The 22,161-nt window shown below is 35.2% G+C and overlaps 5 protein-coding genes across 7 annotated transcripts; all 5 read right to left on the minus strand.

Annotated features, from left to right (window-relative positions):
* Positions 1–430: 430 nt before the first annotated feature.
* LOC123199474 (GDP-mannose 4,6 dehydratase 1-like) lies at positions 431–2,143 on the minus strand. The gene has a single exon (XM_044614497.1). It carries the CDS (start codon positions 1,925–1,927, stop codon positions 815–817), a length of 1,113 nt encoding a protein of 370 aa, XP_044470432.1. The 5' UTR covers positions 1,928–2,143; the 3' UTR covers positions 431–814.
* Positions 2,144–3,373: 1,230 nt separating this feature from the next.
* On the minus strand, positions 3,374–6,615 carry LOC123198771 (peptide methionine sulfoxide reductase A5-like). 2 transcript variants are annotated; one of them, XM_044613540.1, is made up of 5 exons: positions 6,116–6,615; positions 4,873–4,985; positions 4,608–4,752; positions 4,076–4,232; positions 3,374–3,624 (listed from the first exon to the last, which is right to left on the minus strand). In XM_044613540.1, the coding sequence occupies exons 1-5, from the start codon at positions 6,398–6,400 to the stop codon at positions 3,614–3,616; spliced, it is 711 nt and encodes a 236-aa protein (XP_044469475.1). In that variant the 5' UTR covers positions 6,401–6,615; the 3' UTR covers positions 3,374–3,613. The 2 variants fall into 2 exon arrangements, with proteins under 2 accessions (XP_044469475.1, XP_044469474.1); XM_044613539.1 differs by lacking the exon at positions 3,374–3,624 and having other exon boundaries at positions 3,942–4,232; positions 6,116–6,614.
* A 670-nt stretch (positions 6,616–7,285) lies between these two features.
* LOC123199748 (60S ribosomal protein L8-3) lies at positions 7,286–9,087 on the minus strand. The gene is made up of 2 exons (XM_044614799.1): positions 8,578–9,087; positions 7,286–7,874 (listed from the first exon to the last, which is right to left on the minus strand). Exons 1-2 carry the CDS (start codon positions 9,015–9,017, stop codon positions 7,532–7,534), a joined length of 783 nt encoding a protein of 260 aa, XP_044470734.1. The 5' UTR covers positions 9,018–9,087; the 3' UTR covers positions 7,286–7,531.
* A 4,982-nt stretch (positions 9,088–14,069) lies between these two features.
* LOC123199702 (auxin-responsive protein SAUR50-like) lies at positions 14,070–14,765 on the minus strand. Its single transcript, XM_044614743.1, has one exon. It carries the CDS (start codon positions 14,685–14,687, stop codon positions 14,367–14,369), a length of 321 nt encoding a protein of 106 aa, XP_044470678.1. The 5' UTR covers positions 14,688–14,765; the 3' UTR covers positions 14,070–14,366.
* Positions 14,766–19,083: 4,318 nt separating this feature from the next.
* LOC123199207 (transcription initiation factor TFIID subunit 14b-like) lies at positions 19,084–21,416 on the minus strand. 2 transcript variants are annotated; one of them, XM_044614110.1, is made up of 6 exons: positions 21,102–21,415; positions 20,645–20,733; positions 20,340–20,561; positions 20,073–20,260; positions 19,869–19,990; positions 19,084–19,401 (listed from the first exon to the last, which is right to left on the minus strand). In XM_044614110.1, the coding sequence occupies exons 1-6, from the start codon at positions 21,207–21,209 to the stop codon at positions 19,306–19,308; spliced, it is 825 nt and encodes a 274-aa protein (XP_044470045.1). In that variant the 5' UTR covers positions 21,210–21,415; the 3' UTR covers positions 19,084–19,305. The 2 variants fall into 2 exon arrangements, with proteins under 2 accessions (XP_044470045.1, XP_044470046.1); XM_044614111.1 differs by having other exon boundaries at positions 19,343–19,483; positions 21,102–21,416.
* Between the last annotated feature and the right edge of the window lie 745 nt (positions 21,417–22,161).

Raw genomic sequence — 22,161 nt, forward strand, 5'->3', positions numbered from 1 at the left:
TTCGGCTCATTCAAATTGAGTTTGAGTAGTTTGGATTGAATCCAACCTAAAAGCTTACTCACACAAAGAAAATATAAGAATAGGGGGTGAATTCAATTTAAGTCAAACCAAACTTGTATTTGGCTCGAACTATGATCAAAGCTATAATGTTTAGTTTAAATTTGAATTTGAGCTCGTTCGAATTAGTGGGATGCACCATATCACTAGATGAAAAAATGAGTTGATCTCGAACTGAGCTATTGAGCTGAAACTGTAGAATGAAATCAATTTGTTCAAATCGAGTTATAGATTTCATCCAAACCAGCTCTGATTGGATCCACTCCTAGAAGTGGCAACAAGGAACCCCACCGATATCAGTGATTCTTTCCTTGGATAAATGATTGAGTAAATAAAACCAGATCTACTTTAGAAGATAAACTATAACAACCAATAACTGCAAGTCCTTCTCAGGATATTATTCATTAGTGTCCCAGTGTTTAGAAGGATGGATGCATCATTAACCATGCATGGTGAATCCCTAACACAACATGTAGGCTAATTTATAACACTAGAATAATCCAAACTGAAAGCCACCGACACAGGATGACACTGATAATCTCTTGACATTGGAGTTTCAGCGTTCAAAACTTAAAAAGTTAGAAATGCAAATATAGACTGATAGTAACAGGAAACAAGTACCTGAAGTTGAATGAATGAAGTTACAGAGACTCGAACAACATAGAACAGTTTGAACCAAATAAATATTCTCCTCCAAAATCAAACTATATTGATTGAAACTCTAGAAACACACAGATCCAGCAGAAAATTTAACAAATCAAGGCTGTTGCTGGGCATCCATGTATCCAGCATCAACAAGAACCTTCTCTCTTTTGGCCAATTCAATATCTTCATCAACCATCATCTTCACCAACCTCTCAAACCCCACTTTAGGTTTCCACCCAAGCACTTTCCTAGCCTTGCTTGAATCCCCCTTCAAATTATCCACTTCGGCTGGCCTGAAGTACCTCTTGTCAATCACCACGTGATCCTTCCAATTCAAACCCACATACCCAAATGCCACCTCTAGAAACTCCTCCACAGTATGTGATTCCTCGGTTGCCACCACATAATCATCAGGTTTTTCTTGCTGTAACATCATCCACATTGCCTCCACATAATCACCTGCAAATCCCCAATCTCTGGATGCCTGTAAATTCCCCAAAAACAATTTGCTCTGTAAACCGATCTTGATCCTCCCCACCGCACGAGTTATCTTTCTAGTCACAAAATTTTCACCTCTCCTGGGCGATTCATGGTTGAACAAAATCCCGTTACAAGCAAAGAGCCCATAAGCTTCCCGGTAATTAACTGTGTACCAATGCGCAGCGCATTTGGAAGCGGCGTACGGAGATCTAGGATGGAAAGGGCTGGTTTCGGATTGTGGAGGCGGAGTCGATCCGAACATTTCGGACGATCCAGCTTGGTAATACCGGATGTGGGACCTCCCCGTGGCGGCAATGTGAGATCTGACGGCTTCAAGTAAACGGAGGGCACCAGTAGCCACCACATCAGCGGTGTAATCTGGGATCTCGAAGGAGACTGCCACGTGTGACTGTGCGGCCAAATTGTAAACCTCGTCAGGGAGAATAGTGTCGAGCCAACGCCGAAGAGAAGAGGCGTCGGTGAGATCGGCATAGTGGAGCTTCATCCGGGCCTTGTGGGCGTTGTGAGGGTCGATGTAGATGTGGTTGATACGCTGCGTATTGAAGTTGGAGGAGCGACGGATCAAGCCGTGGACTTCGTAGCCCTTGTCGAGGAGGAATTCGGTTAGATAAGAACCGTCTTGGCCGGTAATACCCGTGATCAAGGCAATTTTGCGTAGAGGATTGGCGGCGTCGCCATTGTTGATGCACCCAGATCTGGCAGTGTCGTTGTTGTCAGATGCCATTGATGTACGGTGTGAGAGAAGGAAGCAGTCGATTGAGGGCGAAAATGCAAATGGCAGCTCTGAACTTAACTGTTTTATAGAGACAGGCGACGTTTATAAGTCAAGGTGAGGTATGAATGAGCTGTTAAAAATGGCCGACTCATGGTGTCATGTTAGTTAGTGGTGCAGTGCACTGCGGTGCGTTTTGATTCGTGGAGTTGAAAGGGCAATCATGGTTTTAAAAATATTGGGTTAGTGGGTTTGACCTATTTGAATGGAAACGAACACCAATTTGAGTGACTGATTAGACCAAGTAAAGGCTGCCGGGATGAAGACGGTGAATTAAACTAGGTAATTGAAACCATTAGATGATGAGTAATTATGACTTTTGACCTATTCAAACAAAAAGTCAATCTAGTTGGGGTGATAGATTAAACTAGGTAAAGGCTCCGAAGCATGATAAATTACGATCGAATTCAATCAGAATGATAGATTAAACTACATAAGACTTATAAATTGGGATAAATTACAATCGAATATGGTTTGGGTGATGAAATAAACTAGAATAAATTAGATAAAAATTATTAATTAAGATGAAATATTGTCAAACTTGCCTATTTCTTGATCCAAACTCTTATATCAAAATGATATCAACATAAAAATAATCAATTGGGATTTAAACTAACCCTTACTAATATTGAAAATTGTTTAAATATTATTTTTAATAATTATTTGTTTATTAATTGATTAAAACCGATCTGGTCATTGGATGAGCGCTTAATAACATTGTTGTAACATTAAATATTTAATGTTTTTTTTTTAATAATTTCTTATAATCAATTAAATGTAAGTAGTCAACATAGATAACAAGACGAAGAATCACATCCGTCACACAAGTTAAAAGGAAGATGGTTTAAGATGGTCATTGTTCTTTCCTTATAATAAATATTAATTTAAATATTAATGATATTACTATATAATTAAATAATTAAAATTAAAATTATAAAAAAATAATTATATAATAATATATCATAATTAATATTCAAAATTAATATTTTTATAAATATATATATTATCATTTAATTGTGTAAACAATATATTGTTTTGATGTTTGTAATAATTTTGTATTTATAGTTAAATCCATAAAAATTAAATCATTATGTAAAGGTTAGATACTCGAGCTACATGGCAATCACCCTAGGGATATACACAAGTGAGTTGCAAGTAGCTTCGACTTTCAAATCAAACTCGAATGTATTATTAATTAGTTTCATAAGTTTGTGAGCTTACAATTCGATTCGAATAAAATTTAATAAGTTTCTAAAAATTTCAAATCTTATATTTACACCGTTAAAAGACCTTCACGCATAACTTTGAATAAAAAAATGATAACTGTTAAATATATTTTTTTGAAAGTTATGAGGCTATTGGGGATTTTGTTGGTTGCAAACAAAATAAATAATATCGTTGACGAAATGAATAATATTATCAATAGGATAAAAAATGTTACTGAAAGAGATTTGAGTCAAATTTGAATCTTGTTATCAAACTAAAACTCTAAAGTTTGAATCAAACCCAACTGAATTGGTTCGAATCCAATCTTAAAAGGAATCATTTTGCATTGCACCTCCTCCACATTATCACAGGATACCAATCCCCCAAAAACCACCGTGAATCAGAACTCTTACTGATGTGATTACTTTTCACCTAATTGGAACCTACATAACCATAGCAACAAATAAAGTTAAACATGAAGAAACTGAATTATTCATACAAAAAAAAAATCTAACTTCACTTCAGTGGAAGCTTCAATAATCTAACTCTCAAATTTCAATTCAGTCTATCTGCAACTTTTTATTTTTGACAAGTCCAATTCCCACAAAATAATAAAATTTGATAAGAATATTATTAACAGACAAAGAGTATATCAAGCAATACCACTTACAGTTATAATGAGTATTAATTTGCGTATCAATGATAATGTGTCACTATATAATTACTCATTATTTTATCGTCAATTCAAAATCACTAAATATATAGTAACATATCATCATTGTTACTCAAATTGATATAAATTATAAGTACACAGTTTTATTGATTGATATTAAATTCTAATGTCAAAGACCCGTTACACATCTCTCAAAATAGGCCAACCTTTTCTAATTATACCTTTGATCTTATCATCAATCAGCTTCTGAACCTTTGGAGGGCAAAGCTCTGCTGCATAGCCGTTTAGTTTTGCAGCCAGACTTGACTTCTCAAGCTCCTCTTGTGGTAAGTTTCCCATCAGCTGAAGAAGGAAAGGGTTCCGTTTGAGCTCAAATTTCTGCACGATCACAACAATCAAAGTCAATGTTCTTAACCAATGATTTTTACTGTTGTACGTAGTAACACTGCAAAAGAAATCACATGCCCATCATTGCAACATTGATAAAATCAGAAAGAGCTACTTATTGTCTTCAACAATATCTATATTACTCAATCGTTTCAAGTTCATTATCGGCTTCATGTTCTCCACTAAAAAATTTTATCTTTTCCATTAGGCTGAGGCTGAAGAAGTTTTTACAGTAACAAAACCAAACAACAGATGTTTGTCCAATCTTTTGCAGGGAAAAATGGCAGGAAAAAGAACTAAGAATAGTTGACTTAAACATTTTGAAAAAATAATAATAATAAGAAGAAGAACTAAGGTATACTAGACCTGATGCTCAGGCTCTGCAGGATAAAAATTTCCAAGTTTTTGAATTTGAGTAGCCACGATGCTCCTCTTCGACTTCATTTGCTCTTTTTCTTTGCTAAGAGCAGCCAATCTAGACTCATCTGTTCCACTAGTGAAAATAATAGACCTGTTCACAGGTAATGGTTTACAGATTATCTTTGATTATGACATGAAGTAAGAAATAGGCATTAATTACAAGAAAAAAAAATGTAAAGAACAAACAGAAGCTCTCTGCAAACATTTTCACCTGTATTGATTACCCACGTCAGGACCTTGCCCAAATACTTGCCTACAATCATGACTTGACCAAAAAACCTCCAAAAGTTGCCTAAAAGTGATCAACCTAGGATCGTACTCAACCTTCAAAGCATTCAGAAAACCATATCAGACAAATTTCCATACACATGGTACGAACCATAGCAAATTGATTGAAGCTGCATAGAAAGTAATGGGAGGAAGATGTAATTTTGTCACCAGCTCTGATTAAAGCTTGAATAAGTAAGAAAAAAACAGGAGATTGACTAAGCAACTGTCCCTAGCGAACTTGATTTTACGAGAATAATACTACACTTACTAACTTATTCATATAAACTGACGTCTTTTGATGTGATTGAGTGATTTTGAATTATAGGTAATCTAAATAATTAGATCACCTAATCACATTCAAACACATTAGTTTGTTAAATAAATTGGTAAGAAAATTTAGTAACTGTAGTATTATTCTCCATGAAAAAAAAAGAGTTCATACGCCATATTGATTAGGAATCAAGAACTTCCGATAAAAGTTGATTATTTTGAAATAATATCCATGCTTAAATTATTGCTAGGAAAACTTAAGCAGTTTTAAAGGGAAACTAAAATCACATGATATTGTGAAATCATATAGCCCATATATTAAAATTATATAAGATCTCCCAAGAGAGAATAATTTCTGAGAAGTTAAAACTAAACTAGTTCAACAAAATCTAAAGCCTACAACTTACTAACCATAGTGAAACACAACATCACATGACCAGAGATGGATCCAAGCCGAGTTTGCCTGGCTTGAACAAGCTAATCTCAAGTTAAAGTTCCAACTCGGCAATTCAGATTGAGATCATCTCGTTCGCCCATCTGATGATATTGTTCATCCCATCAACAATACAGTTTGCCCTCCCAACATATTATTTATCCCGTCGACAGCCCTCCAGTGACATTGTACACTAACTTAAACAAGCTCGAGTTTGAGCTGGACATTGTGGATTCGATCCGAGCTCTCGGATGAATCCATTCTTACCGGCATGATCAAATTGCCAGAACATTTGCAGGCACCAAGTCCATCTAATTAGCTTACTGACACTATTTTGACAACATCAATTTAATAATTCTGAAAACAGACAGATACTTAGCAAGACAGCGTCCTAAACTTAGAAATTAGAAAAATTAAAAGAAAAATCAAATATTTATAAGAATTAAAGAATGTATGTACCGATAATCAATAAAAAAAGTACCAGAACGGACTCGGCATGATCACCCAAGCTCCGAAATTCAGGGTTGGTTTTGGATCCGCCAGCGTATCCAGCGGTGGTACGCACGACTCCATTTAAGCATCCGAAAACGGCTTCCGATCTCCAGAAGGAGCCAAGGGCGAAAACGGCAGTGTTTAAGGGGCTGTCCGGTTGGTTCTGAACGGTATTCGTGATCCGATCAGGAAACCGAATGCAGAATGTTTTATCGGGAAATGACAGTGCAAGTAGAATGAGAGAAAGTATGTAAGGTAGTGAGAGATTTGCCATGGTGAGAAAGAGTGAATTCGAGGTATCTACTTGGGCATCGTATTGTGAGACCCCAACCCATTAGAGCAGGTGTCTTTTTAAGAATGATAATTCGATCATTCAAATCGGATTTTCAAACCGTCTCTCTTTGAGTAAGGGCAGGATTTCTTAATCGAGATAGAGACCAGACCAGCATTAGACTAAAATCAATATAGTCGAGGATAGAAAGGTAATATCCTCGACCTATGCTCTCTCCGGTTTGACCTCTCTTTATATATTCCTAAATATTGTATTGTTTTTAAAAATTTAAATTATTACAAATATTTTTCTAAGCACATGAGAATGGAAAGGGAATTTCCTGCAGAAGCAAAAACGAAAATTAAGATATTCGACTCCTTATTCTATAGACATCTTGTCCCATTGACATCCCTTATCTCTTTATTAGGCAAAGTGTTAAAAATATGATGGATTTTATCCTAATTAAGTTGAACATAAAATCAATATGAGTTCAAACTTATTCAAATTACTATATAATATTATATTAGATAATGCACTACAAAATAAATAGTATTATTAAAAAAGTAATCAATGTTGACTATAAAATTAATGATGTCAATAAATGATCGAATGAGCCAATCTACATCTGTCTAGTACATACTATCTTGGATTGAATCCACTCCTTTGTTAAAGTCAATTCATAATATTTGATGTTTCAAATGAGAAATACTTTTATGTAATATGAGATGAATACTAATGAACAGACATACAGGGAAGGAGATGTCTTATTTCCAATATATCCAATCCATTAAGAGCGATTAATCCATGCAATTATTGCAGAAGGGGATTGTGAGCCAATGAGAACGCTATATATCTGAAGATGCACTGCTGGGGTATGCCATAACAACATTTCCATAGTAAATCTGATGAGATTTCAATTCAAAGAAATCAAAATCGTTCATAGAAAACACATAATAAGATTAGAAAATTAACATAAATCTAAATTTCAAACCAACCAAAAAAAGAAACAAGTCTTTCGATCCAAATCTGAACAAAACTTTCTACTGTAAAATGTGCTAAATAATAGCTTCTGATAGAACTCCATAAGATTGATAACAGATTTTAGATAGAAAGCAATAAATAAAACTCAGGAAACTAAGCCTTATCAGCCTTGGAAGCAGTTGCAGCAGCTTGACCTCTGAGACGACCAGTCCTCCTTGCAGCAATAAGACCAACTTTCTGGCCAGGAGGTGCATCACGCCTCACAGTGCTGGCATGCCCAATGTGCTGGTGGTTACCTCCTCCATGAGGATGCTCCACCGGGTTCATTGCCACACCACGTACCTTAGGCCAGCAGTTTCTCTTCACTCTGAATTTGTGGTAAGCATTTCCAGCTTTCAGAAGGGGTTTCTCAGTCCTTCCACCACCAGCAACCTGCCCAATCATGGCTCTGCACCCACTTGGAACAATCTTCTTGGCACCGGATGGAAGCTTGAGTCTGTAGAAATTAATTCAACATCAATTTAATATCAACAAGAACTATGATTGCTTTTCTACATAAGTTTCAAATGATTTTATCAAAAAAGCTAATGATCCCAAATTCTCTTCAAACCTATCAAGCAAATAGTATAATTAATCTCAATCTCAAAACACATTGCAACATTAGGTCACTTCCAATACTGCTCATTCCAATAAATTTTTGAAAGAAAACAAAACACTAAAACATTTATCATGTCATAAAACATTTCAAACCCATAAGGTGACAAAATCCACCATGGTGAAATACATGAAAAAAGATAACAAGCTGGCTCAGCTCAAATTCCTTGCAACATTATTCATCCAGACAGTGGTCCTATTTATTCAGCCAGTGGCCCTATTCATACGGCAAGACCTCCAGCTGGCCTTTATGGATTCGAACAGAGATCAAGCAAGCCCACCAATGTTCAGGCACGGCTCAGGCTCAAATCCAGCACAGCAAGCAGGTCAACAAATCAAGTTTCCTAATTACTAAGTGAAACAGATAGCATATGAATGAAATGGATATAAGTAATATGCGCCAAAAATTTAACCTAGGGTGTCATTAGCAGTGATTAATAAATCCTCAAATATCATCAAACAAGACATTAATATCAACAAATAAAGAAAATCACAGATAAAACATAAACCAATAAATTCATAAATGTTAAGAAAAATGAAGAGACCTGGTGGTGTCGTTATCGGGGTTATGACTGATGATGACAGCGTAATCACCAGAAGACCTAGCAAAGACACCACGGTCACCAACATGATGCTCAACGTTACAAACGACAGCACCTTCAGGGATAGATCTAACAGGTAACACGTTACCGACCACGAGAGTGGCCTTTTTGCCGCAGTACACAAACTGCCCAGTGTACATACCCTCGGCAGCAATGAACAGCTCCTTCTGTTTCATGTATCGAAATGGGTGGCGGAAAGTGACTCGGGCGAGTGGGGCACCACGACCAGGATCGTGGATAATTTCAGTGATAACTCCCTTGAGATACCCATTGCGCTCACCAAAATCAAGGCTCCGGAATTGGGCCGGCCCCTTGCGGTGGTGGGTGTGCGACTTGAAGACAGAACCGGCACCCTTACGCTGAGCGCGGATGACTCTACCCATAGTTCCTTAGAGAAAGAAGGTCAGGCGGCAGTTTTGTAAGATCAGGGTTTGCACAGGAGAAACTAGGGTTTCTCTCTTATATTTATAGACAAGTTTTTTCTATACGACATCGTTTACTGGTTCTCTAATATTCTTTAGGGTTTTTTTAATCAAACTCAGTCCAATACATCATTCCTTAATTTCATAACACCCCCTTAGTTTTATAAATAAATTTAAGCAATTGTCAAGTACATGGGTGATAATTATAAGGGATACAAACTAGTCGAGTTACTCACAAACTATATGTGATTCGATTCATGTTAAGTTGAGTTTAACTAAATTATTGTCAAATTGAACTTTAACTCAAATCCAAATATTATATTTATGTTCGTTGTTTTTCAATTCGATAAACTTATAACTTTATTAATACGTAAATAAACACTTACAAGTTTTAAAATATTTTGCTTACTCCTTAAAAAACCCCCTAAAACTAACGATTGCCAGTACAACTATTGGGCTCAGTACAAATCCAATTATCCTTGGGCAAGCTCTGCATCAATGTTCAGACTTTTTTGTAAACCAGTTATATGTCCGAGCTAGGCATTATCACTTCGATCATTGCTCGAGCTGGTTTTAGCACAGTTTGGTTAAGATAGAATCCATAATTCCAGTAATGACTGACCCTTATGAGCGCTGTACATTATTACGACATACAATGCATCATGCCTGTTGATCTGTATAAATCAAGCCCTGGATCATTTGCTTTTGATGGGTTAACATGGCCTGCTCTGCTGCACCGACCGCTAAAAATGTCTGCTGGATTTTGGAAGAAGCCTTTGCTCAATTATAGATTTGCCTTCAAGATTTAGTTAAACATCTTGAATGTTCTATTTATGTATAGAAACTGAATTGCATGCAATTAGAATCGAAATTAAAATTTACAGAATATAAAACACTAACGTTCTGTCATTGCTTAAGGATGAACAGCAGTAGAATAACTGTGTTGTTTTACTGAATGCTAAAGCTCTTCTAGTTTTTCCAAATTTCACAATCGATGGTGCACCAGAATCATCTCTAACTCTGTAAATCGCCAAATGAACTAAAGTCGCCATGACAGCTGCCGTGTATTGAATCCAGCAACCAGAATCATTTCCAGCAATGACTCCTTTTCCATAATTTCAGTCCCTCCAAAATCCTAAACTTTGTTGCAAACCCAAAAGCATTAAGCTCTTTTAGCTCGAATCAATTCCACTTTTAGTAATGCAGCAGCCTTAGTACCTTCAAACTGTTGTGTGGCTTGATAGTAGTCAGGTTTCCAAACTTCCATTGCAACAGTTTTTAATCTGAATCCCTACCAGGATCATATAAAAGCAGTTTTTTAATGGTCGATTCAATGAAAAATGCACCATTCTTCCATAATCCAAGCAGTTGCTGGACTCCTAACAGAGGTCCAATATCAAGCAGGCAAGCACCGTTAAAATATGTATAATGTTATATGTTCCTAGTTTTGAGTATTGTCAGACATTTTAAGCAAACGATAACAAGGAAGTTCAACCACTTTCAAAATCTTTCTAGGAATCAGTATTCAGATTGCAAAACGAAACATACGAGAATTCATAGAACAAATTTGTTTTATCGTCCCAAAGTGTGCTTATCAAAACCAATTTGCAGTCATTTTTCGAAGGAAAGATCTAATCCGAATCCAATACTACAATAAAATGCACCAGGATCACCTGACCGTGAAAGAATTGGGCTTCTGTATTTTGGGAGAGTCATTATGTCACTAGTTGCAGGATTCCAGAGGAATATTTGATTATATTCATAGACACAAAATAAACCATCATAATTTCTTGATGTGATAAATCTGACAATATAGTAAGATTAAATTTACAAGAACAAACAATTTCAATCTTATTTGCACGATCTACTTAAAAGTTATAATGTACTGAATTGAAATGCCAAACTTTTTAAATAAGTAGAACTCTTAAAACTATCTAAGTGATTGGTTTTCTGGTTTTAAAATCTCCCTGAATTACAACTTTGAACGCGTAGAGATTTTTGGAGAGAAAATCTAGCCAACCAATGCATAGTAGGTTGGACCTCTCACCCATAGTCTACCCAGCCATAACCTTTTAACAATATTGAGTTTTTCTTCATTGATTATTTAAGCTCGTTCATTTGCAAAAAAACAAGAAGCCGTTTGCTGTTCTAGTTATAGTTTTTGAGGTGCTAAGCTGTCGTCTTTCACCAGTCCATACCAATGTTTACAGGCACATTTCAGGCTGATCAAGGATTTCACAGGCAGCTTTGATAAGATTCCGACTATCATATCTTCAGGCAAGTTTCATGTTACCATTACTTCGGATTTTCAACGAACTATATGTGTTTAACTGCCATGAAAAGTTGGAAAGATGTATACGTTTTCAGGATGAACTGGTCTCTATATCACCTGATTCTCTTCATCTTAAAGAACCCTGAAATCATGAACGGGAGACGACTTCCTTTGTATTTATTTGTACCGTAGGATATATTGGGTATTCAGATGATGTGTATATCCTCAATTAAAGATATTCAATTGATGGTTAAGCTTATAAAGGGACAAAAGTTTAGGTATTTTTTTCCCTAAAAATGGAGACATGAGTAAGAACACATAGCTGTGAGCACATAAATGAAGAGTCCACCACACCACTCGGCGGCAGTAGCATAATTGCAGGTGCAGTCTTTGTTCTGGTGGACAATTGTGGTTTAGACAGGAGTCAGGAGGCACCACTTGAATCCAATTTGTGACTGCCTTAAAATTTGGCCGTCCTGACCATTTCCCAACTCTATTGATATCTATCTGTTTCATAACTTCACCAAAGTTCTTGAGATAAGCAGTGAGAATATCAGACCAAAGTAAAGTGGTTTAACCACATTTTTTTCACTTTTCGTCTATTTGCAGTTCTAAATACAAACAAATTTGATTTCCTTCGCCAACTTAACACCTATCTTTAATTGGAAAAAACCCAAACTTAGAATAATGCTTTTAGTTGCAATTTCGACGTTACGGTGCGATTTAGCCATACTAACACTTGTGATGGTGCAATTTTGGTAGAATCACATTATACAATTTCGTCGAAATACTATATGGGATTTGTGTGATCAGGCTAAATCACAAACATCCCAAGTGTGATTCTAACAAGATTGCATCAAGTGCACCAGCTACAAATGCCACCGATGACATATATATACATAAATATAAACAGAGTTGTGGTGCGGTCCGATCATGGGTCCATCCTTAATTAATATGTAAAATTCAATGAATCATAAGGTAGGATAAGGAAATTCCTGATAAATACACATCCATCCCTTTCTGAATTTCAGTATGAGATTACAATAATACATACAATACAAGACATGCACATGCACATGCAAACATGCAAATCTAAATGTTTGTTCATGAGAGGAAGAGATTAGCCGTGTTCCTATAACATACTATATACGACTGAATAATAAGAGAAAGGTGCAACAGTCTGAGATTAGGTTGTCAAAGTATTTGCAGATTGCAGACAGCTAAAAATGATGGAGACAAGGGAGGAGAGATCTTCCAAAAAACCCCAAGCAGCTTGACACGAGCACCAAATTTACAATAGAATTGCTAATGAAGGTTGGTGATGATAATTAAGTTTATGAATCAAAATCAAGCCTAGTCTTATCAAAGTTCAACATTATTTCTTAAATATTGATTTATTATCGAGTGAATTACATTTTCCCACTCAAGGTTTGGCCCAAAAACACTTTTTTACCCTTTGATGATGTAGTTTTAAAGAGGGTTTTTATTGAGTTTCAAGTGGTTGGAGATTTCGGAGATGGAGATTTCACATAGATGGACAGAAGGGACAGTATGGAGGGAGACATACTTGCCGTCAATGATGCAGTCAATGAAATCTAAGCTAGGACCGAGGCTAACAACGATAGTAGGGGTGACAATCTGAAGAGAGATGAAAAAGAGGTTAAGTTTCGATGGTTGTGATTTTGAGAGAAGTATAGCATTTGAAGACAAATTTATTAGTATTATGTTTATGTTCGAGCTTGAAAAAAGTGGGATAATCAAAGAATTTGAGTTCAATTCTTTTTCTTTCTTTCAAAATTTTAGAAATAAAAATGACTACATTTTTCATTAAAGAAATTTGATTTTAAACCAGAAAATGTGATTTAAACCATTAAAGAGCTGAAATTTTTCTCTGACTAAAACCTGGGTGGGAAAATGAAATTCACTTATGTTGTCACACTCTAATCTCCATTGACACATTGCTAGCCAGCTAGCAGCCATAGATGGCCAAAATGTTGAAGGTGTCATAAGATATAATCCAATATAGAAGTATTGTTCTTTGGTTCATTTCTTTGTCTAAGTATTGTTCATCGATCCCCTCATCTAGTTTCTTTTATCTCTTTTATATGTACGGGACATTTGTTTTATGTCTTCTTTGAAATTCTGATGATATATTTCTGTACATACAGGTTCTATTAACGTAAGATAAATTTGAGAGATGAGAATCCAAATTGGGTATCTCTTAAATATTTTAAATTGGTATTAATAAAAAAAAATTAAGAATTTAATTTTAATATATCTCCAACAGGCTTTAAACGTTTACCTTCTTACTTAAATTTTCTTATCTTTGTTTCACCGGTGAATTTTCAAGACAGGGGACTTCCATCAGCCTGTGGAAAAAGCTAGTGGCAACAGAAAACAAAGATAACAGTGCTATGTTGCATCAGATACAGTAGACTCCCCAACATTCATGCACTTATTGTTTTCTGTGTCAGCAATTTCACCTTTTTATCTCTCTTTTCATCTCTTTCTATGTTTGTAGCTAAATTGCTGTAACATAACTAGTTTCTAGCAAGCAGGGGTAGTTAATTTCTTAGGTCTCACCAGGCGTTCAGGCATGTTTATACTGGATTAGATTTCAGCTTAAGTCATATTTTGATGAGATTGTTTATTTTGTTAATAATATTATTTATTTTATCAATAATAATATTTATTCTATTAGGATATTTATTTGTTCTTTGGTGACACCTGACAACATTTATGGCCAAAACTAATATTTAGTCTTGGCTGGACTATACTCCAGAACACACAAGGATAAAAAGAGAGAGTTTTCCGATAATGAGAAGAATTTCACGAAGTGACAAAATATATTTTCAACATCCAGCAAACTAACAGAAGACCACTAGAATATCTAATAACAAAGAAGATTACTTTATATGTAAGTCATGGTTAAAAGCTAGATGGTGTATGCCTTCAGGCTTCAACTGGAAGTTATTTTCCAAAAAACCCTAGTAGTGATTTACCTACCAACTATCCCTACCTTAGCTATCAAAGATCATTCATCTGGTCATTGCTGTTAAGCTGAGGAAAACAACTTCATCACAGGGGAGGGTGAGACCCATGTCATGCTTAAACCCGTACTCCTCTTCAGCCTTGTTAAGTAAAGCCTTAAACTCAGGGTGGGACAGTATTGAGATTGGGATGATGTGTCTGCTTCTGTTTTGGCCAACATACACAGCAAAGTGACCTTTTGGTACATCACCAGGAAGACCTTCTGGCTCATCATGGACATCATTTTTCTTCCCGAAGCTTGAGCATCTCTTGAGAATGCGTTTGAGAGCTGCTGGTTGAGGGTGTTTGTTGGGTTTCTTCACAGGCATTGTTGGTGTTGAGTTTGAAGGAGAAGTTGTGGGGGAATGAAACAAGAGATTGAGAGGGTATTTATTTAAAGAAGAAGAAGAGAAATGAAACAAAATCATGTGGGGTGTGGGGACAATGAACAGGCCGAAGGGGTTTTGGAAGAGACTGTGCACAAAGGCATGCAGGTTCTAACTCGGGAGAAGCACTATTTCCCACCCAAATTTTGGCTAAAATTCCAATCACACTTACGGTAGTTGGAAATTCCAAACCCTCACCCATGCGTGGCCAAACTTTTGTTAACTTTTTCTGTTAAAAAAAAATATAAAATATTCATTTTATTGTTTATATTAAAAAAATATAAAATTTATTACTTTTTTCCTCCCCAGGTTTTAGAAACTAACATTTTACTTTCGCTTAAAGTTTTGAAACTTTAAAAAATAATATTTTCTCTCTCATAACTTCCAAAAATAATAGTTTTACCCCCACTCTTCAACTTTAACTTTAGCTTTCGACATCCCTTTTGAAGTCTTTTTCGGCCTCCTCCTTCTCTTGGTGCAACGAAGAAATATTTCTTTGTTGCACCACCGTGTGACGAAAAAATGTCTCTTTGTCGCACCACCGCGCGACGAAGAGATGGAGATCTCTACCCTAAACCTCTTGCAATTGCACCAAAATAAGGAGAAGGCTGGAGATGACGCCAGAAGGGATGCTAAAAGCTGAAGTTGAAGAGTGGCAGTGAAATTGCTATTTTTGAAAGTTAGGGAGTAGTTGAGTTTGAAAAATATGGAAACCCTTGGTTTGAGGGTGAAAATGTTACTTTTCAAAGTTTCAAAACATTAGGTAAGAGTGAAATGTTAGTTTCTAAAATTTGAGGGTAGAGAAAAAGTAATAAACTTTATTTTTTTAATATAAATGATAAAATAACCATTTTACCCTTCCATTTAATAGAAAAAATTAACAAAAGTTAAGTCATGGATTGGAGTTTTGACTATTCAACTGTCGTGGGTGTGATTTTAAATTTCAACCAAAATTTGGGTGGGAAATAGTCCTTTTCTCTTTTAACTCTATTTGGGATTACCCTACCTTTGTTGTTTTCTTTAAAGGCAATAAGGGTTCATTGAGCCCCATAGCGTAGCTTGAGTGACAAAATTAGTGGCAAAATTAGGGGCACTCAAGCAAGAGGGGGTGAGTTTGAAATTTATTAAAAATGTTTAATTTATCTAATATAGCAGTTGTAGAATTAGTTATTAGAGTTAAAGTATTCACTTGTTTAGAATAGTCAATTCAGATTTGATTAAGTCAGTTCGATTCAAGTAAGGGTTCAATGAACAAAATTTGTCTTACAAAAGTTTTCTAGCTATTATGCAATCATATTCAAAAGTTTTGAAATAATGTATATTCCAATTTGTACTATTACTAGTGCTTTTCTCTTGGGGATATGTGGTCTATTCTATTCATCATTGTCTTTCTTTCTATTCATAGCTTTGGAAAAAGATGGGTGCCGAGCATTTCTACTTTGTGTCTTCCCCTCTCTTTGATGGACATGTGCAGAACAGTGGACATGGTAAGCATCCTTTATCCAGCAAACAGCTTTCAACTCTTGTGGTTTTTTATGTTTTCCTGAAAGTTGGCAATATTTTTTATAAGGTTGAACCTATATTGGACAAATCAAATCAATAGATCTAGTAGAAGAGATGAATGTTTTCAAGTTCAAAGATAAGTTATGTTGGTGGGTTGTCTCACATTCTTGATAAAGGGCTAGGTGTTTGTGTATAAGTGTGAGTGAAAGTCTCACACTTTGAGTTAGCTTTTGGGATGGCAACAACTCCATCCTAGAGTTTTTGGGAGTGACTAATTAAAATGAAGTTCCAACCAATAGCCCGTTGCTCTTTTGGATAGTCGAACTCAAAGTTCTGAAAGAGTATAAAGGAAGTACAGATAGTGGTTGGATAATTTGAACCCAGGTATGAGGACCACCAGTTGTGCTGGGTACAAAAGAGTTGGGGATGTGGAGAAATTGTGGTTGTTTTTAAATGTAGTTTGTTTGGGCTCCTTCAAGGAACAGACTTCTGGCAATTTATGCCATCGACCAGAAAATGAGGAAGACCAACTTTTGTCTCACTTCCTTCAACAGCTATAAGAAAGCATGATATTGATGGTTTCATCTCTAAACTTGGCTAACCTTAATTTGCGCTCCGATAATGAGATAAGGATCCCATTAAATCACAATCCTACTTGAATGGGAAATATAACCCATCCAACAAGTCAGTAAATTCTACTGCAATTAATCCAAAAATTTATTGTCGGGTTTTCAACTTCAATATGAGCATATTAAGGCAAAAGTCTAATTAAAATTACGAGTGGATTATCTAAACAAAGTTAAACTCATTTAGTTTAAATTTATAATACTTAACTTAAGCTTATTCGAAATGATATATAATATTACCGAAAAGTTATTTACGAGATACACAATGTAACTGAAAAACAAATGAATCAAAATCAAGTCAAATTGCCAAACTAAAACTCTGACTCTAGATTGACTTATTCAAGCATCCCATTCCATGTGGTCATATGAAAAATAAACAAAAACTGAAAATTCAGAGAGGAAAATTTGACAACAGTAATAAAATACAGAAGATAAAGAGTAGCATAAGATTTAGTCTCTTAACCTTTCAACTCATTGTGAAATAAATTGGAGAAGACAAACTTGTTTGAGGAACTTGTAATGACAAACTTGTAATGTCTCTCCTGCCAAAAACTACATAGATTTAGGAACTTGTTTGAGTCATAATCATAAGTCAACTTCTTTTGTTGTTTCTCCCTAAATGGGTTGACAGACCTAATTCTATAAATTCAAATACTTGAAGTATCATAGACTTTTTGTCATTAGATTTCAAATAATATATTATTATTTAATTAAATAATTTTAAATTAAAGATAAACATTCAATCATATAAAGATATATATAATTTAAATATATCATTAGATATTTAAAATAAGATACATATAATTATAACACTACTAATTAATTGATGCCTACCACGTACCAACACCAAATCAATAAAAATTCCAAGCCAAAATGGAACCCACGTTTGGGCCATGGGCAATGGCGCTTCCCATGTTCTCTGAATCAAATTGAATTTGGAATATCAAGGATAAAACCAGAGGATAGCACATCATTGTCAATAGGCAAAACTCACCAACTAATCTTCTCTGTTTTTTTCTTTTTTTGGGTTAATTTTTTTCATATTAAGTAAGATTGAATTCAAGCCAAGCAAAGTCTGTTTTGGCTCAAATGAGTTGAACTCAAATTAGTTCAAATCCAACGCATTGTTGGAAAGTCAATAACATCTTCATCCTTTCCAATGACATTGCTTCTTTTTCAATGATTTGACAGAAAATCAATGACAAATTCATCTTCTCTAACGACATTGCTTTGTCTTTAATTATTTTTTTGATGATTTTTTTTTTTTAACGATTCTTTATCTTCATTTCTAACACTTTCCAACAATTTCTCCAATGGCCTCATTATTAGCTTGAGTAAGCTCAAACTCAATTTTTTATATTCAATTCAAAGTCAAATCAATCACTGTTTAAGTTCCACTTAACTCAAATCTACACTTAATCCTAAAACCATAATAGTCGTTGATCCATGCAAGAAAATTTTTTTGAGCAGAAAACGACCCAGTCCAACGATCACATGCATGCGAAGCCCATGCTACTTTTGTTAACAGAACACCACTGCCGCCTGCACCTTGGTTTTTATTTGTTGGCTATCAATCTGTACATCATTGTACCAAGGATGATACTAAGATTTTGACACAAAATAATTTAAAAAATATGAAATTAACTGATAATAAAAATAATAAACCCATCACTAAGAGTGCATTATTTTCCGGCAAATTCAGTTCTCTTCATTGTTGCAATTACTTAAATAATCACCCCACAGAGATTCTTAGCCACAACCACTACAGGCCTACAAGTGCACTGACGCTGTCAATCAGGATAGAATGGGAAAGTTGGATCCCGGCAAATGTCATCTCTTTCAATCTTCAAGGGGATCATAATTCAAATCCTAGATCTAAGTGTCTTGAATGTCACCCCTTATGTGTGCATACTAGGAGTGTAATCAAGCCCAATAGTTCTTGGCTCGAACTCAGTTCAAAAAATTCTTGAACCCTTGTAACTTGTATATTTATCAATTACCTTCATATTTAAAGTCTAAGAGTAAGATTTTAAGAGTGTGAGTATAAGATTTGTAAATTTTAAAGGTTTATTGATATTTTACTCAAGCCAAGTCATAAGCCAACAAACAAACCAAGCAGCTCAGCTCGATTTACACACCTGGTGCATACCATTCAACTATCAGAGATTTCATATCTGGTCAGGTACATTCTCTCTCTGCAGATGCCCAGATAAACAAAGAAGAAAACACCCATATATATAAATACTCCAGAAACATCAATTATAATTATCTGAACATCAATAAGTTATATCTTACAGAAAAGCACATTTATAATACAAAAAGTTAACACTAAAGAGGTCCTTAGAACTGACCTAATCTACTTGTGTACAGCTAATAACCTGTTATCCATGACTGGCACTTGATTTAGGAAATTCAAAAGTATTCTACCATGCTTACACACATTCATATCCAGATGACGGGTTTGCTGATTCAGGCACCCCACTCATCAAACTCAATTGTCTTCTCAGCTTAACTATATGAGCTTGCACCTAGCAAATTTCATGCATAATTCATCAGATAATATATCCCCATATGGTTCAATAAGCATTGTCTGTCCATCAAATTTTAAATCTGGTGTGCAAAATAAAGCAGAAATGCCACAAAACATTAGTAAAGGTGAATCAATGCTCATAGCTACCAGAATAAATCTGATTAATAACCACAATGATGGAGTATGGAAGAACTGTAAAACCAAGATGTTACATGACAATGACAACTCTAAACAACAGAAGTTACTGATTTACAATAACTGCCAACAGTCATAAATGATTGGTAACTAACAATTTTTTTGACACTATTTTCTCATCAAAACTGGATACTATTTCAAATCTCCTTGAAAAACAAACAGCACACATTGGCAATAACTAGTATAACTACCATAATAAACATAATAAACAATTATGAAGAGTTCAACCAAGTAACTTAGTCAAGCGAAAAGGAAACAAAGCCATCTAACCTGCTGACGTGCTGCAGCAAGTTTCAAAAGCTCATCTGCCTCAGAGAAATTCAAGTACCACTGGCTAAGAGGATGATTCTTGGTTTCACCTTTTCCCTGCTCATTCATGATATAAAGTGGTGCTGCAGAAATTCAAACACCATAAATAACCTCATAGATATCATAATGGGAAAAAATCTCAGGGAAAAAAGCAAGGGACTTCACTGATAGTAGGCATGTGAACACCAGCCAGTGGTCGAGGCACAATTACAGCAGGATGATCAAACACGCGAGCAAGGAAACCCTCAGAAGGTTCAGGGAAAACAATCTCATTATAAGTTTCCACAACAACCGGTTTTTTGGTTGTCTGGGGACCAGATTCAGATTCAGGATACAACTTCAGATGATGAAACCTGTGAAAATTGAACACCACCAGTGATTAGGCTGCCTTGTCGAATAAACGAAGGCAGTAACAAACAAAAAACTACTCACAGATCCAGCTGCTTATCACAAACATCAGTGTGGAAGAAAAGGGTGATGCCAATTTCAAATTCACCCCAACCACATTCTGTTAATTCAAATGGAGGCGATTCAACCACCCTTGTAGGGTTATTGAAACTTGGATGCAACTGGAAAACTACTCGATTAATTACAACTCCAAGATCCTCGTTTGTGGCCCCACGTACATAGACAGTCCACTTATGTGACTGAGACCTAGATGATGAAGCATGCATGGGTAAGATTATCAAAACACATAGAAGGCATATAAAAATACTGTGGAGAAAAAAAAAACTTACTCGCTGGCCTTTCGACCAAGGTAAAACGCCATCGTTCCATAAACAATTGGAACAGTTAATTCTACATCTTTATGCCTCTTGATTGCACTCTAAATCAGCAACAAAAATCCCATCAAAATAAGCATTACAATATGATCAAAACCTCAAAAACTAAACCAAAAGCGCTGAGACTAAATGCACATATTACAATTCAAAATATTTAAAACTCCCCAATATCCAAAATTCAAGAAAATCAGATAGAAAAAAACAGCAACAGAACTTAAAACGTTTAATTGGGTGAACAAATTCGTCTAGTTTTTGAAGAATTTAAGATGTAAAAAAGCTTGAAGACTAAGATAAATTCAAAGTATAAATAGAAGCAAAGCACAATAATTAACCCTAGAGTTTGAAACGTCATCACGCAAAAACCTCAGAATTAGGTATGAAATAGATGTAAGAAACAAAAAATAGAGAATACCCTGTTCTCGCCATCGTTAGTGATGTTCAATATATTAAGGTTCTGCTGAGGCTTAGCGGCAGAGGCACTGTCCTGAAGCTCCGGCCGGAGCTGGTTTTCCCCTTGCATTCTTGCGGAAATTGTGAGGCTTTCTCAATTGAAATCCGAATAGAAACTACCAAACCCATACAACATTACTTGGAAGCATGCCATTTATTGATGTGATTGGTTAGTTTTTTGCCCATCTTCAAACGTTGAACGCTGCATAGCTATTTTCGTTTTGGCAGGGCAGTCTATACGGATACTTTAGCAAGCAAAGGTTTACTCCCCACCGTAGTCTAGATGCGTCATCAAAGTTATATCCACACGGTTTAAGAGGACTAATATCTTACTCTTACATTTCAAAATTTAATTAGAATTAGAGATAAAATCATCATTTAACAAAAAATTTAAAAAATTAAAGTTTTATTATATTTAATATTTTTAATTTAAAAATCCTATAATTCCCTCCCCTCTATCCAAAATTGAAAAAATGAATATTTTTTCCTTAGGGTTTGCAACCATGTTAATTCTCCTTTTGGTTTATCTCTTCTTGATGATCAAATCTCAACCACTAGCAAAATCGATTTCCTTCAACGAAGACAAAATCGTTGTTTTCATCTAGCCACATTGTTTCAAATGAAAATGACCATCAGAGGTTTCAGACAGTCACGTTGTTTTCGTCCAAAATGAAAACGATTTCGTTTTCATTGAAGGAAATCGGTTTCATTGGTTATTGGGATTTAATTGGTAGGGAAAGATAAGTAGGAAGGTAGAGCCAATGCGATCAGAAACAGTCGTCTCCTATGACAGTTTACAAACCTTAGGAAGAAAATGCTGATTTTTCAAATTTTGGGTGAAGAAAATTGTGAGATTTTCAAATTAAGCAGTACAAACATAATAAAATTTTAGTTTTTAAAATTTTTTATTACAAATATCATTATATTATTTAGTTTATTTTTGACATAATTACATGATTATACATATATATATATATATATGTGTGTGTGTGTATTAATTTAGGGTTTTTTATGTTTTTGCC

Source organism: Mangifera indica, chromosome 16 (assembly GCF_011075055.1).
Source record: "Mangifera indica cultivar Alphonso chromosome 16, CATAS_Mindica_2.1, whole genome shotgun sequence".
NCBI classification, from domain to species: Eukaryota; Viridiplantae; Streptophyta; class Magnoliopsida; order Sapindales; family Anacardiaceae; genus Mangifera; species Mangifera indica.